This window comes from Arvicanthis niloticus, chromosome 6, assembly GCF_011762505.2.
Source record: "Arvicanthis niloticus isolate mArvNil1 chromosome 6, mArvNil1.pat.X, whole genome shotgun sequence".
NCBI classification, from domain to species: domain Eukaryota; kingdom Metazoa; phylum Chordata; class Mammalia; order Rodentia; family Muridae; genus Arvicanthis; species Arvicanthis niloticus.
In genome coordinates, this window is record NC_047663.1 from 55,821,387 (window position 1) to 55,835,558 (window position 14,172).

Here is a 14,172-nt window from a genome sequence, read left to right on the forward strand (position 1 = left end):
GAATGAGCTCAGGGAAGAGAGCAGTTTAATTAAAAGAAAAAAAAAATAGTTGACTTTCAGTGCCATTCTCCTCAATCCAAGATGGAAATTAATTTATAATAACCTTATCTTTTATTCATGTCATGCTGCATGTTTCAGAGTATATTGGCATCCTTTTATTTCCCAGCTAGATGTGAAATAATGGTGTGTTTCTAATGGGCTGTAAGTCACTTAGTGCTCAAAGAACATAGCTGAGTCTCGGGTAACCATTCAGGGAAGTCTGCAGCCACAGGGGAGTCACTCTGCTTTCCTTTTGATGAGTCATGATATTTAAAATTCAGAGGGCTGCTGCAGGCTTCAAAGCAGCCCTTTCAGATTGATCACTCCACAGCCTAACTCCATTAGCAGCCCAGGACAAAGAGAACTCATCCATTTTCTTCTAACAACCTCCTCCTTTCTTCTCAGACCAACCTGACAGAGCTGAAGTCATTTGGTTCTCCACCTCTGGCTGTCAGCAATGTCAGTGCTGCAGTGATGGTACTCATGGCCCCAGGAGGCAAGGTCCCCAAGGACCGCAGCTGGAAGGCTGCCAAGATCACCATGGCCAAAGTGGACAGCTTCCTGGATTCCCTGATCCACTTCGACAAGGAGAACATTCATGAGAATTGCCTCAAAGCCATCAAGCCATACCTGCAAGATCCTGCATTCAACCCAGAGTTTGTGGCCACCAAGTCCTATGCAGCTGCCGGCCTCTGCTCTTGGGTCATAAACATTGTGAGATTCTACGAGGTCTTCTGTGATGTGGAACCAAAACGCCAAGCTTTGAACAAAGCCACCTCAGACCTCACAGCTGCCCAGGAGAAGCTGGCGGCCATCAAAGCCAAGATTACAGTAAGTGAACCTAGAACCTTCTGCCCAACACTGTAAAGGGTCAAACACATGGCACCCTCTGGCAATCTCCAGAGCCTGACAATATAACGTCTAAGGAAAAACCAAATGTTCATGCAGAAATCCATCCATTTTCAACTGGGACAACTTTCTACATTTCTTTCTCCAACACATACGGGCCAAAGAAGAAAAACCAACTGGGCAGTTGGTTTATTATTCTAGTCCAAAATAATGGAGGGGAGATGAGATTGTTCTCCTATAAAGAAAGTAGAGCCCTGGTTACACATAGCAGACCTAGCAGACTAAGAGTAGGATCAATGGAGTCTCAGCTGCTCCCTTATCAGCCAAATATGAACTAAATATTGTTGCACTTACAAAGGGTTAAGGTCTTGAGATGTTTTCCTCCTTGAAATATAAATTGGCACTGACTTAACTTCACCTTTTCTACCTATTATTTCCCTCCAGTTCTGGTCATTTTTGAAGCTGCCTCACTTTCTACAGTGTGACCATGTGGGCACAGTGTGTGAGATCTTCACTGTTTTAGGGATGTTCTTAAAAACAAGGAATATTGATGGCACAAGCCTGTAATGCCAGTACTCAGGAGGCTCAAGCAAGAGGATCATGAGTTTGAGGCCAGCCTGAGCTACTTAGCAAGATTAAATTAAGTAAATGAATAATATGTTATGGATTCTAGTCCAGAGCTTGTTAGACTTTATAAGCACCACACATCATTAAATCTAATTCACTCAGGTTTGAAGCCCTGGGCTCACACTTACTAGAAAGAGGAGCACCTGAATTTCACTTTTACTGTTGTAATGGATAGGACCAGGATGGATAGAACACAGGCAGCTTGGTAGAGCCCTTATACAGCACACATGATGCCCTGGGTTGGAATCTCAGCCAAAAAGAAGATTAAAAATTAGTGAAGTGAGAGGTAGCAATCAGAAGGTTTAAGATAGTGTAGTTTAAAAAACTGCCTGTCTCTACCAAGTCCCACCCCTCACCAAGAAGCTATTCATAGTGAATACCTCTGGGAAAGGGAAAGTCAGTGTTCCCTACTGGGTGTAATAACGGCACTCCAGGGCAGGTAGAAAGCCCAGGAAGAGCTGGTGGCCAGAAAATGGTCTCCATGGTTTATGTTGAAGTTTTTTTTTCACTTTTTAATTGTTTTGCTATTTCTATCCTACTGATTTTTTGTTTTGTTTTGCCTTCTCTCGTTTCTCTGTTTTTCCTGTTTTGCTTTTTTTTTTTTCTTCAATAGAATGTGAGAGAAAGAACAGGAAGTTGGTTTGGGTAGCGAGGTAAGGAGAACCTGGGAGGAGTTAGGGGAGAGGAAAGATTATGATCAAAATATACTACATGAAAAATTAAATAAGTAATCTGTCCATCTCAGCAGACCTTCAGTCTCAGCTGTAATATTTACTTCTTGTGTCCTCAGAGTGCTCAGACTTCAGCTCCCAGAAGGAAACTAGACAGAATAATAGTACCTGCCTTGTGGGATTGTCCTGAGAACAGAAGGCAACCAAGCATGGAGCATGAGCCAGAGGCAGCTTGTGACAAAGCAAACAGCAAGAAGGGCCTTAGGGGGACCATGACCATCACTGTCACCGCTCTCCCCCTGCCCACACACCTGTTTCCTACGCTGTCAATCACATGCACATGCAGTCACATGCATGAGTTCAGTTACTGCCACAATCAAGTGCAAACCAAACAATGTCCAGGATCTCCTGTTCCTCCACATGCATTCCAAGCAAATAAGATTCCTGCTGCAAAGGTGTGGTAATGATAATGCAGATCATACAGACTGCAAATTCCGACGTTGATGTGTTGCATGGGTTCATTGATGGTCTGCTGAAAATCTGAACATGGGAGATCACTGCAGCCAGTCTCTGAGTAATACAAATACTTAAGACCAGGGTATAGCTCAACAGCAATATATTTTAGGCTGTGCACTCAATCCATAGCATCTTAATAACAATAATAACTTGGGTGAAGAAATTAATCTCTTCTAAATACCTGTTTTAGAAACCCAGGGGTTCATGGGACATTTATTTCAAACAAGTGGGGATGGTCATAATCAGTCCTCCACAAGTACAAAAACCTTAACATCCCCATTACAGCTTTTTTTGGGTGGGGGGAGGAACTTTCTAATAATTTTCATATTGTTCAGTCTCTCCCAGAAAAGTGTAAAGAACTGAGTTTTTAAAGACTTGTTACTCAAGTTATTTTAGCTAAAGGAACATTTGGTACAGAGGGAATGTTTTAGAAATGTTTATACCTTTCCAGTAGCCAAATTCACATGATGGGCCCACTCAACCTGGGAATGCAAGAAGACTCTGAAAAGAACACTTGGCTACCACAGCAAGTGTTCCTTTTCTGCCAAAACATTTGCTGCTTTTAACCACCTCCTCTCCTTTCCATGCTCATACGAGGGCCTGTTAACATCCCAAGAACATGACTGAGCACCCGTGACTGCATCACAGATAAAGAGCCAGCACCCATCCCACCTGGGCCAAAAAGATCCCTCTCCAGGTGCTGCTGAGATCCCCATAGCCTTTTCTACTCACACATGAATAGTCATACATTTACACTTACACACACACACAACCAAGTTGTGGAACTGGAGAAATGGCTCACTGGTTAAGAGCACTTGCTGCAGTTAAGTTTCCCAGGACCCATATCAAGCATTTCATCTCATAGTCTTCTGTAACTCCAACTGTCACTTTAACTGTAACCTGTAACTTGAGTTCAGACACACACACACACACACACACACACACACACGCCTTGTTAACAGCATTGGTCTGAGTGGTAGGTTTGGGGTGGTTTTTGTTTGACCATCTGTATTTTTATTTTCTACAATAGGCATATATTGGCATATACAATTTATAAAGCATGATGGTAATAAGAGCAAGTTGAAAATTTTCATTGGGAAATATCAAACAGTATTAAAAAGTCTTCATTAGAAACAGCAGTCCTCTTTTAATTCTTTGATCTGCTTAGACCAGTTGAGGCCATCTCAGGGACTGCTACATAGTAGCTGAACTATCTCCTTGGGCCTGGATCTCATAGCTACCCCTGAAGTTGTTCAGGACCCACATGAAGACCGAACTGCATATCTGCTAGATGTGTGCAGAGGCTTAGGTCCAGCCCATGTATTTTGGTTGGTGGCTCAGTCTCTGAGAGCCCCTAAGTATCCAGGTTAGTTGGCTGTTGGTCTTCCTATTGAGTTCCTATCCCCTTCGGGGCCCTCAATTCTTCCCCAACTCTTCCATAAAATTCCCCAAGCTCAGCCCAATGTTTGGCGTATTTTCTTTTTAAAAAATATTTTTATTTTATGTGTTATGTGTGCTTGCCTATATGTGTATATGTGCACTATGCATGTACCCTAGTCCTTAGGGACCAGAAGAAGGTGTCAAATCTCCTGTAATTGGAGCAACTGCTGGCTATGAGCCACCATGTAGGAAATGAAAACTGGATTGACTACATTAGCAACAAGTGCTCTTAACCACTGAGACCTTTCTCTAGGTCCTAACTTTTTCTTTTATAGCCTCTTTCTCTCCATGCAGTTTCTATCTTCATTTATTGGCTTTCATACATTATTTCCTTTTATGTAACCTCCACTATTCATCCATTCTCCATCCACCCACCTCATCAAGTCATTATCTCCAGTATCTTTCTCCCTTGTTCCTAGTTCAGAGCTCCAGTCAGTGTTAAGGATAAACAAGAACTTACTGATTCATTTCTTGGGCTGGGTTCAAAGGTGTCTGAAGCCCAGACTACCTCCTTTCTTGGCTTATCACTTTATTTTTGCTGTAGCCCATCCTCAAGTCACTTTCTCAGGAAAGTGCAGTGTTAAGTGAGAAATTAATTTTTAGAACAGTTACAGTCTGGAAATGTCTTTATTTTGCTAACAAGAAATAAGGACTTTGTAGAGTATCGAAATCTGAATTGCTCATTTCTCTTCCTTGAAGTGCTGAACAATTCCTGCTCTAATCTGCTGAGCTGCCAGCATCCTGCTCACATTTCCAGAAGCCCCTTTGACCTTATTACTCGCAGTACCTGATGTTCCACACTGATATATTTAGCTTTCAATCTTTATTATGTATTGTCAATTTCATGCATGTATGTATGAATTCTGGTCTTTTTCACACATGCCTTATTGACATCTCTGAACTTACCCTTTCCCACTGCAACTCCTACTCCTTGCTCCTGCTTCTGTGTGTTCATGCGTGTATGTGTGTGCATACATCTCTCTCTCTCTCTCTCTCTCTCTCTCTCTCTCTCTCTCTCTCTCTCTCTGTGTGTGTGTGTGTGTGTGTGTATGTGTGAGATTGAGTTTAACTAGGGTTGATTGCATGAGCATAAATAGGGTTATTTACTTATCTACAGTGGCTACATCATTGAAGAAAATGACACCCCCTCCCCAGGAACAATTAACTGTCAATAGACCCTGAGAGAAGAGTGGAGCCTCATCAGCTCCTCTCTTACCCATTGTGAAATGATGACAGGCTTAGTCTTAGACAGGCCTGTGCCGTAACCACAACTACTATGAGTTTGATTTAAACAACTATATCGTGTCCAGAAGACAGTATTTCATAGCACAATTGCCCATCTTCTAGCTTTTATGTTCTTCTCCTACACACACACACACACACACACACACACACACACACCACTTCTGCAATGTTCCCTGAGTCCCAGAAGTGTTATATCAATGTCTTTTTTTTTTAGGTTAACTTTTAGTGCTTTGACCAGTTAAGAATCTCTGTGCTGATCACCACTCACTACAAAAAGAAGCTTCTCTGACCAAGGCTAACAGCAGCATAATCCATAGGTATAAATATTTAGAAGGTAGTTCAACAACATGACCATTTAGCAAAATAACAGCAGTAGGCTCCCCGACCCAACAACTATGGCCTTGTCAGGTCATGGAATTTTGGCCAGGTTTACAGTTCTAGGTATGAATTCTCTCCTATGGAGTAAGCCTCCAATCCAATCAGAAGGCAGTTGGTTACGCCTCCTTCAGGTCCCTGCATTATTGCACCAGTGGCCACATTTTGTTAAGCATGTTGTAGTTTGAAGAGTTCACAGCTGGATAAGGATATTAATGACTTTTCCCTCCCAGCAGCCTGCTTGACACCTTCCAGGACTATGAAAGCTAGTCAACAGGGAGGCTTCCAGGTCAGTCCTAGCTTCATGCTCTTTACCCTAAACCAAAGTTTATGGTATCTTCAGCAATAAGGTATTACCATCCAGCTCTGGTGTACAATCAAGAGGAATGGCAATAGCCTGCATTGTTTTGGGTGGCTCCTGGGGCCTCTCTGACCAGTGGCTTTTAGGAGGCATCACATGCCTTGGCACTTAGATTTTCACTTTTCACCATTGGTTTCTGAGACGAGCATTATCTACCCAGTGTGGGATATCTCATTTCAAACTCTTGTAACTATAGATTTAATAAGCTTGGAACATAGATTTCCATGCCGCTTTTCTGTACCTCCTTAGTTTGAGATAAGCCCTACCTAACCTTTTTGTCTTCCCTGCCCACCTCCCAACTTCCATCTCCACTTAAACCCTTCCTTCTCAAATGCAGCTCCACTTTTTTCTGTCACCCGTTTCTAATATCCCATTCTTTTATATTATTTATGCTGACATGGGAGGACTACTGTCTTCAGCTCTGACATATTATTGTTTTCTTCTTTGGCAATCTCTCTTCCATTTTCTTTGAAATCTTGTCTTCTGTGATACAAGTAGATTGGATGTTGAACCTCCTAACTTTGTCCCCTATTTTCCCTCATCTTTCTGACTGTTTGTTCTCAGGCTTTCTGGGAGATTGCTGACTCTTTGCATAGTTTCTAAAATCATCTTTATTACCCACACTCGAAACACTATTGTTTGTATACATTTATAGTTAAATCATGGTGACTCCCCATAGCAGTTTTGTTCTGTCTTCTGTTTAAAAAAATTTTGTTCTCATATCATAGCTGAACCACCTTGGACCTGGCTGAGAACTGGTCACGAGACCTTCAGTGCTGTTCTTACTGCTCCCCACAATTGAGAGTCCCACCTTTTCCTCCCCACCATTGTTTACTTTAATCTAGGCTTTTGCTTACATCTTCTGTCTGTCGTGTCTTGGAAGATACTAAGAAGATGTCATGGCCACAGCAGTAATGAACACACAGCAGCTGTGATCACCTGTGGAAAACCTGCAGAGACATGAAAGCTGGAGGAGGGGGGTTAGGAGGGAAGAGGGGCTAGCAGGAACAGTAAGATAGAAGAGGATAATGGGGTAGAAATAACACGATCAGAATATACCGTACCTAAGTCAGATGTCAACAGTTTAAAGAAAACCTGTTTTAAAAGCTTGTATTATCTCTGCAGATAAAGGCAGCTCTAACTGATAGGATTCATTTCTAAGATTAGATGAGCTGTGCTGGATGCACCCTAACTACTGGAGGCTCTTCTTCATGGTGATACTGAATTCTACATATGGGCAGAGATACTCTTTGGGGTGTTAATAGGTTCCTGTTTGCTACCCACCCTGTCACACTTCCAAAATCTCCCATTTCTGGAAGGCTGCACAGATAGATACCGCTCCTGGTGACCTGTGGGAGCCACAGCCTCTTCTGACTTTCTTCATCCATCCCACACCTCCATTGGCATGGTCTTCCATCATCCTACTGGACCATCTCACTCCTGAATAATGCCCATTGATTCACTGAGTGCACAGAGCTTATGCCTGGTGTAATTGCCTCCTAGTCTCTTTAGTGATAGCTTGGGAAGAAGAGGAGATGATGGGTGTGCTCAGTCTGTTAATCCTATGCCTTGCCTGCTGCTTTTCAAAGTGTTCTGTTGCATAAGCTCAGAAACATCTATATATCTTACGCCTTAGAAAGAGCCCACAATACAGCCTGGACTTCAGTTACTGCACAGACACAAGATGTGTGCAGAAGTATCTACTGTGCATCCCTGTGTGTTCACCTATGTGAATGTACACTCTAAAGGTGACATTAAGATGACTTAATTTTTGATAAACTTGGGGGGGGATTAAAGCTCTGGCTTTCCTAAAAAAAACATCCTGCCCTTTCTGATGATGGGGTAAAATTGATGAGGGATAAGTAATAGTTTCAGCAGAAGGCAACCAGCCCAGCCTCATCCCAGTCTGGCATATCCAGTCAGTGGGTCTCCCAAGTCTAAGCTGGGGACTGCAATCAATTCTAGTTTCTCCAGCTTTGTGTGCTTTTGCTGCCAACAGCAATAGCTGTATTTTGTAAACTCACTGAAATCCTCCTCCCCCCATCACAAGAAAAGGTGGGACTCACATCCCCTTTCTCTGCTGCATACCCATCTCACCTCATTGCCTATACACAAGTCAGAGCTCTCAGCTTTGATTAAACATCTCTAGGCTTCCATCTCATGCTCCCCCTACAGGAAGAAGCTGAGGTTGTCTCTAGGCACCTCCTGCAATCATTCTCACTGGGTTTCCTTTCTTCCCCCTTCCTCAATATTATCCTTAGCCTCTTTGCCTTCTCCTACCCAGCATTCCCTTCTAAATCCTCTTCCCATGAAGCTTTATCTCAGAAGCACTAAAGGTAGCTTGGAATTACTGACAGACTCTGTGTCCCTTCCTCAACAGCACCTTAATGAAAACCTGGCAAAGCTCACCACCAAGTTTGAGAAAGCAACAGCAGAGAAACTCAAGTGTCAGCAAGAAGCCGAAGTGACCGCAGGCACCATTTCCCTTGCAAACCGTCTGGTGAGTGTGAGCCCTAATCACATTAGCAGTGCTTGTCAAGTGCCTCCGAGGTGTGAAGAGATGAGCTCAGCGCAGTGCAGCTTCGACTTGCCTGTGGGAGGGCGAGTATATTAAAACGTGCAGAGATGCCAGAACTATGACCTGAGAAGTGTGGGGACTCAGTCTTCTCTGTTCAAAGCTGATTTCATAAGGAGGTAGTTGGACCGAAGTTTACGCTGGATCTACAAGACAGCTGGCACAGGTCTGGCCATGCTTCTCAGATATACATGGACCAGAGGAGCTATCATATATCAATTCTAAAGTTCATATCCATGTGCAAATTAGGGACTAAGATGCAGAAAGGAATGACTGACCCTAGTATATCTGAACATGACCTTATTCATGCACACCTGTGTGTAAACAAAGGGAAATATGGGCGAGAGGAGCAGGCTCTGGTCTTCCTGAGAAAACAAGTCTAAATGTTAGAGCAAAGGTGTTTCTTTTAGGGCACCTGTTGCTATATAACAAATTACCCTCCTCCAAAAATTATCCAAGGGGCAAGTGTATATATGTTGTCCTTGGTTGGAATAGGAGAGAGCTGATACTGGCGTGGGGAGGACCAGAGGAAGATATCAAAGGGGTTAAGTGGTGTTGCATGTCTCCTGAAATTTTGCCCAGTGTTGGAGGGTTACAATACATACTATGTTTATAAGATGAAGATTTCCCTTCTTGTTTCATAGGAACTGTTTTGGAAAACAAAATACCACAGTAACCATTCTACAGTAGTTCAGAATTTTGTAGAATTTAGCTTTCAGTGTTGTCTCCATGCTTGGGGAATTCGGTGTTACTCAGGCCTGGGGCTGAGCTGGGTTGGAGAGTCCAGAATAGTAATTTCCTTCACCGGATATGTACCTTAACAGGTAAAGGTAGTAGGGTAGATTCAGAAGGGTCTCCCTCTCTCCCTCCCTCTTTCTCCTCCTCCCCTTCTTTCTCCCCTCCCCCTCCCTGTCTCCCCCTCCTCTCTCTCCTTCTCTCCTTTTCTTCTCTCTCTCTCTCTCTCTCTCTCTCTCTCTCTCTCTCTCTCTCTCTCTTCATGAAATCTCTCTAGTAGAGTCATCAGATAGGATGGAACATCTCTGATTACTCTACTAAAGTGTATGCTATCACAGGACTCCACAAGCCAGTGTTTCAAGAGATGTGTATCATTCTCATAAAACCTGGAAGCAAACTCTAACACAGTGCCAATCAATTCTGCCTTAGTCCATCAAAATCTTTACAAATTCAAGGTTCTCTAAATAAACCACTATTACTTTTGAAATAGATGACCTGCTATCCTACTATGTGCTCAGTCTATTTAACTCTAACCTGCCTTTATGAGAATAATGTAACCAACCTTCCCATGCTTTGCCTTTCTTATGTAATCGGATTTACAATCTAAACTAATACAAAGCTTTAATCTTAAATTATGTGTTCCCATGCCCACAACCCATAGTCATCTATGTGGAGATAGACAACTATTACTTCTGTCTTGTGTCTGTTTTGTTTTGTTTTGAGATGGGCTCTCACCTTGTAGTCTAGACAATCCTCCTGCCTTGGCTTCCTGAGTCTTGAGATTACAGATGAAAGCCACCATCCCTAACTTTTGGTGAGAGGACAAAGAATCTGTGGCCTTTTAAATTTTCTCATGGCTTGCACTTCTAGAACACCCAGCATAAAAGACTGGAGATCAGCTTCTACTGAGAGCAATTTCTCTTTAGCTTTGAGTCTTTGCAGCACCACTTTAACTAAAGTAGGTAAATATAGCCCATTCCTAACCTCACTTATTCCAGCTACAGCCGTATTTCCTTTAAGAAGCCATGTGTAGTAGCCATCACTGGATTGAGCTATGGTTTAGTGAAGATGTTAGACCACATGTTTTCCAATTGCTGTGTGTGCTGATGTTGCATTAAAACATAGAAAACAGAAATAAGAGATAGTAGGGTTCTTAGAGTAGTTTAGACCAAGAATGAGATAAGTAGGATTTCTCACTTCTCTCCCTATGTCTTCCCTGTCTCAACTTTCTGGTCTATGTCCTGTTTGTTGTATTTATCTGATCTGTACACATTGTCTGTTCTTAACAAAGGACATTGCTCCTTGACTATTTAACAGAATAGAAATCAATGGTATGGAAAAGGGATGAAGGATATTTTTCAACAGAAATCTTTAACAGAATTTTCCCAGAAAGAGGTTACATTACTGACCATGACTAAACCAGAATAGCTCTCAAAACCTCACAGATCTAACAATCAATATCCACATGTTGTTCCCAATATTTATGGGATATTTGTTTTAAGGTTGTTTTCAATCTGTTGGCTGCTTTCAGAAAATAATTACCACAACATATACACACACATACTTTACTATGAGTCAGGGGCATGGGAGTACAAATTTAAGATTAAAGCTTTTGTTAGCTCAGGTTGTAAAAGCTGATTCCATAAGAAGAGCAGAGCACAGTAAGGTTAACTGTATTGTTCTCATAAAGGCAGGTTAGTGTTAAACAGGCTGAGCACATAGTAGGATAGCAGGTTGTATACATAGACCTAAAGAGTCTCAAAGCATATTATCAGCTTAGATGCAAGAACAGGCAGAACAATGTGTGTCCCCAGTTACAGGTGAGACAAGCTGCTATGCAGCCATTAGATGATCAATTTTATCAAATGTTTCAGTCTGGAGAAGGCACTCCTCAGACGTACAAGAAATCAGCCAGATCTGGTACTCAGTACTCAGCATAGCCTTCTCCATCACTGGGGACTCCTCCATATGGATTTCCATGGAAGGTTGTGGAGCTGAGTATATAGATGTACAGGCACCAATGCCACTTCTGGTTCTACCACAAAGATTCTGTAGAGAAACTTAGACTTCACTGTTCTAGTTTAATGTGACAGGGCTTTGTTGTGTTGGCAAGTCCCGTCTACCTCTGCCAGCCCTAACAATATATGACATTCACCTCCCAAGAAGAGAGATGTCTCCCAAATATAAGCCAGGCCAGTTGAGATGTGTTCTACAGTCCCTGGTATTTTGTACACATCCATGTGTATACACCTTCTCTCACTCCCTTGATTCACCCTCGTCTTCCTATCCACTGGGAAATTATTTAATGTACCTGGACTTGATTTTATTTTCTTATATCCAGCACTTAGAGAGGAGAAAGAAGAAAAGGCTAATTTTTGAACATGTCTTACAGACCAGGCACTATGCTGAGTGGGAACATACATGAACATGTTTCACAATACCCCATGGAGTTGGTATAGCGATTTCCACATGTAGAATGAGCAGGACACTGCAACCTGAATTCAGAACCTGTTATTCCACAGCCCATGCGATGCACAACACAGAGTAGAGCTCTTATGCTGGAGCCACATGGTTCCATCAGCTAGAACATAGCTGATTGGAAGAGCTGCAGGATGGAAAAGGGCACATAATGATTTACTGAGACTTTCTCCTGTGGGCATATGGCATGTAGCCCCCTGGACTAAGTACATGACTCTGTGGGCTCCATTTGATGCTTCGCTCTCCTTTCTGACTTTTAAATGATAGGTTGGAGGACTTGCTTCTGAAAACATAAGGTGGGCAGAGGCTGTGCAGAACTTCAGACAGCAGGAAAGAACATTATGTGGCGACATTCTGCTTACTACAGCTTTTATTTCCTACTTGGGCTTCTTCACCAAAAAGTACCGAAAGAGCCTCATGGATGGGACCTGGAAACCCTATCTGAGCGAACTGAAAGTATGTAAGGCTTGAATTTATCCTGTGTTTGTCACTAAGATCATATGACCATAATCACCCAAACCTTCCTGTACTTGAGGATGCACTGCCACTCCAACCTGAGCTTCAGACATGAGACATACACACTCATATTCTCTTCATTGCCAGGCATTATGGTCCTTTGTCCTTTAGTCCAGCTAGAATCATGGGTCTTAATGAGGCTTTCATGGCAACTCCATGATCTGGTCCTCTATGCTCTGGTTCTTTGGTGGACCCTGCCTACTGGCTTGCCTCAAAGTGGTGAAACCTGGGAGACACCAAAATACCTTTATGATCCAGAGGACATCATGTGACAGAGCTTAGATGACAGAACATCATGTGATAGATGCTGTGAGGGGAGTTCCCTTTCTGTTCTTCATGGCCCATTGTTGTTGGATTCCTAACCTTTGGTTTGTACCTATGGTTCAAAAACACAGCAGTGAAAGCAAGTTTGTCCACCAATGCTCAGGTGCTCTTCCATGGGCCATGCAGCCTGCCCTCTCTGGGTAATCATTCCCAGACCCTCCCTCTGTGTCTCAAAGTAATGGAATGGGAGAGGTAGGGTTCTGGCTGCCTATTAAAGGAGATTCTGAGCCAAAGGAAAGTACATATGGCCTAAATTATACTGTGTGTACTACTGAGATCATATTGAAGACCCTCATACTCGGGAGACCCTTCCTCAAGTCTCAGGAAATCACGACCACCCAAAGATCACAAGAAACCATACCTGGATGCAATCAGCAGAGGCTTTATTAGGGAAGTTGGCCGACGGTCAAACCACAAGCTCCCTCTCAAGAGCAAGGTTTGGCCCCCAGTGATGGGTTAAGGGGTCTTTTAAAGAGGAAAACCACAAACCAGGGGAGTGGGGAGGGGGTGAGGGGTTGCCAAGGATACATAACATAAGAATAGTGAAACATTCCAGAGAAACACACCCTGAATGGTTTACCATGTAACTGTGTCCCACCCTGTCATTTACCAACTATTTCAGATTAACTATCTTCACTTCTTCCGGCTATCGCCCCACCTAGGTGGCAGCATCTTTATCTGTGGTCAGGAATGTGTCTTCCTGCCTTGGGCCTCTCCCACCCATAGGTGGGCCTACTGCCTGAGGCTTGAGGAATGTAATTCATCCAGCAAGTGTCCTCGGGGTCCTGAAATCTTATTTTCAGTTCTGCGTTCTGGGACCTGCATTTTTCTGCCCAGGTCTAAGGGCAAAGAAATCTACACATATTTCATAAAATGGCCTTTATAATTTTTCACTCTACAATATGACCATAATAACCCAAACCTTTCTGTACTTATATATGCACTGTCACTCCAACCTGAGCTTCAGACATGGGACATACATGCAACATGCCCTTGACATATTCTTACTGCTCAGACTCATCAGTTCCCAAACAGTAACCGAAAATTTAAAGTGTCCTACATATCATGTCAATGGAATGCAAAAGAAATCCCAGGTCAGGATGACATCAGTACATTTACAGTCCAATGGAGGTAGTTAGGTCCACAGACTTCCTCAGCAAGAAGAGTGAGCATATTCACATTGTACCCTGAGGTGTATCCCAAACTTCACTCATAATTATAGTCCTAGAATGCAAACTGCGTTTTATACAGTGATGGCTAAGTTTTCCCAGATCAGCTCTTAAAATTCTCCCCACTTGATAATTTTGATGAAGTGGTTTAAAATGGTTACAGTCCTGAGAATAGCACAGATACTAGTTCAGCAGTAACCAGTGGTACTAGTTATGTTAATTCTTGAGGTAACAGTATTAGTTGAGCTATGA

At 42.7% G+C, this 14,172-nt stretch overlaps 1 protein-coding gene across 1 annotated transcript in view; it reads left to right on the forward strand.

Moving 5' to 3' along the window:
• Positions 1-14,172, forward strand: part of Dnah9 (dynein axonemal heavy chain 9) — a 315,133-nt gene that overhangs the window by 238,202 nt on the left and 62,759 nt on the right. The window contains exons 50-52 of the mRNA XM_076935264.1: positions 445-870; positions 8,504-8,623; positions 12,179-12,367. Coding sequence (XP_076791379.1) covers positions 445-870; positions 8,504-8,623; positions 12,179-12,367 — 735 coding nt within the window. The remainder of the gene's footprint in view (positions 1-444; positions 871-8,503; positions 8,624-12,178; positions 12,368-14,172) is intronic.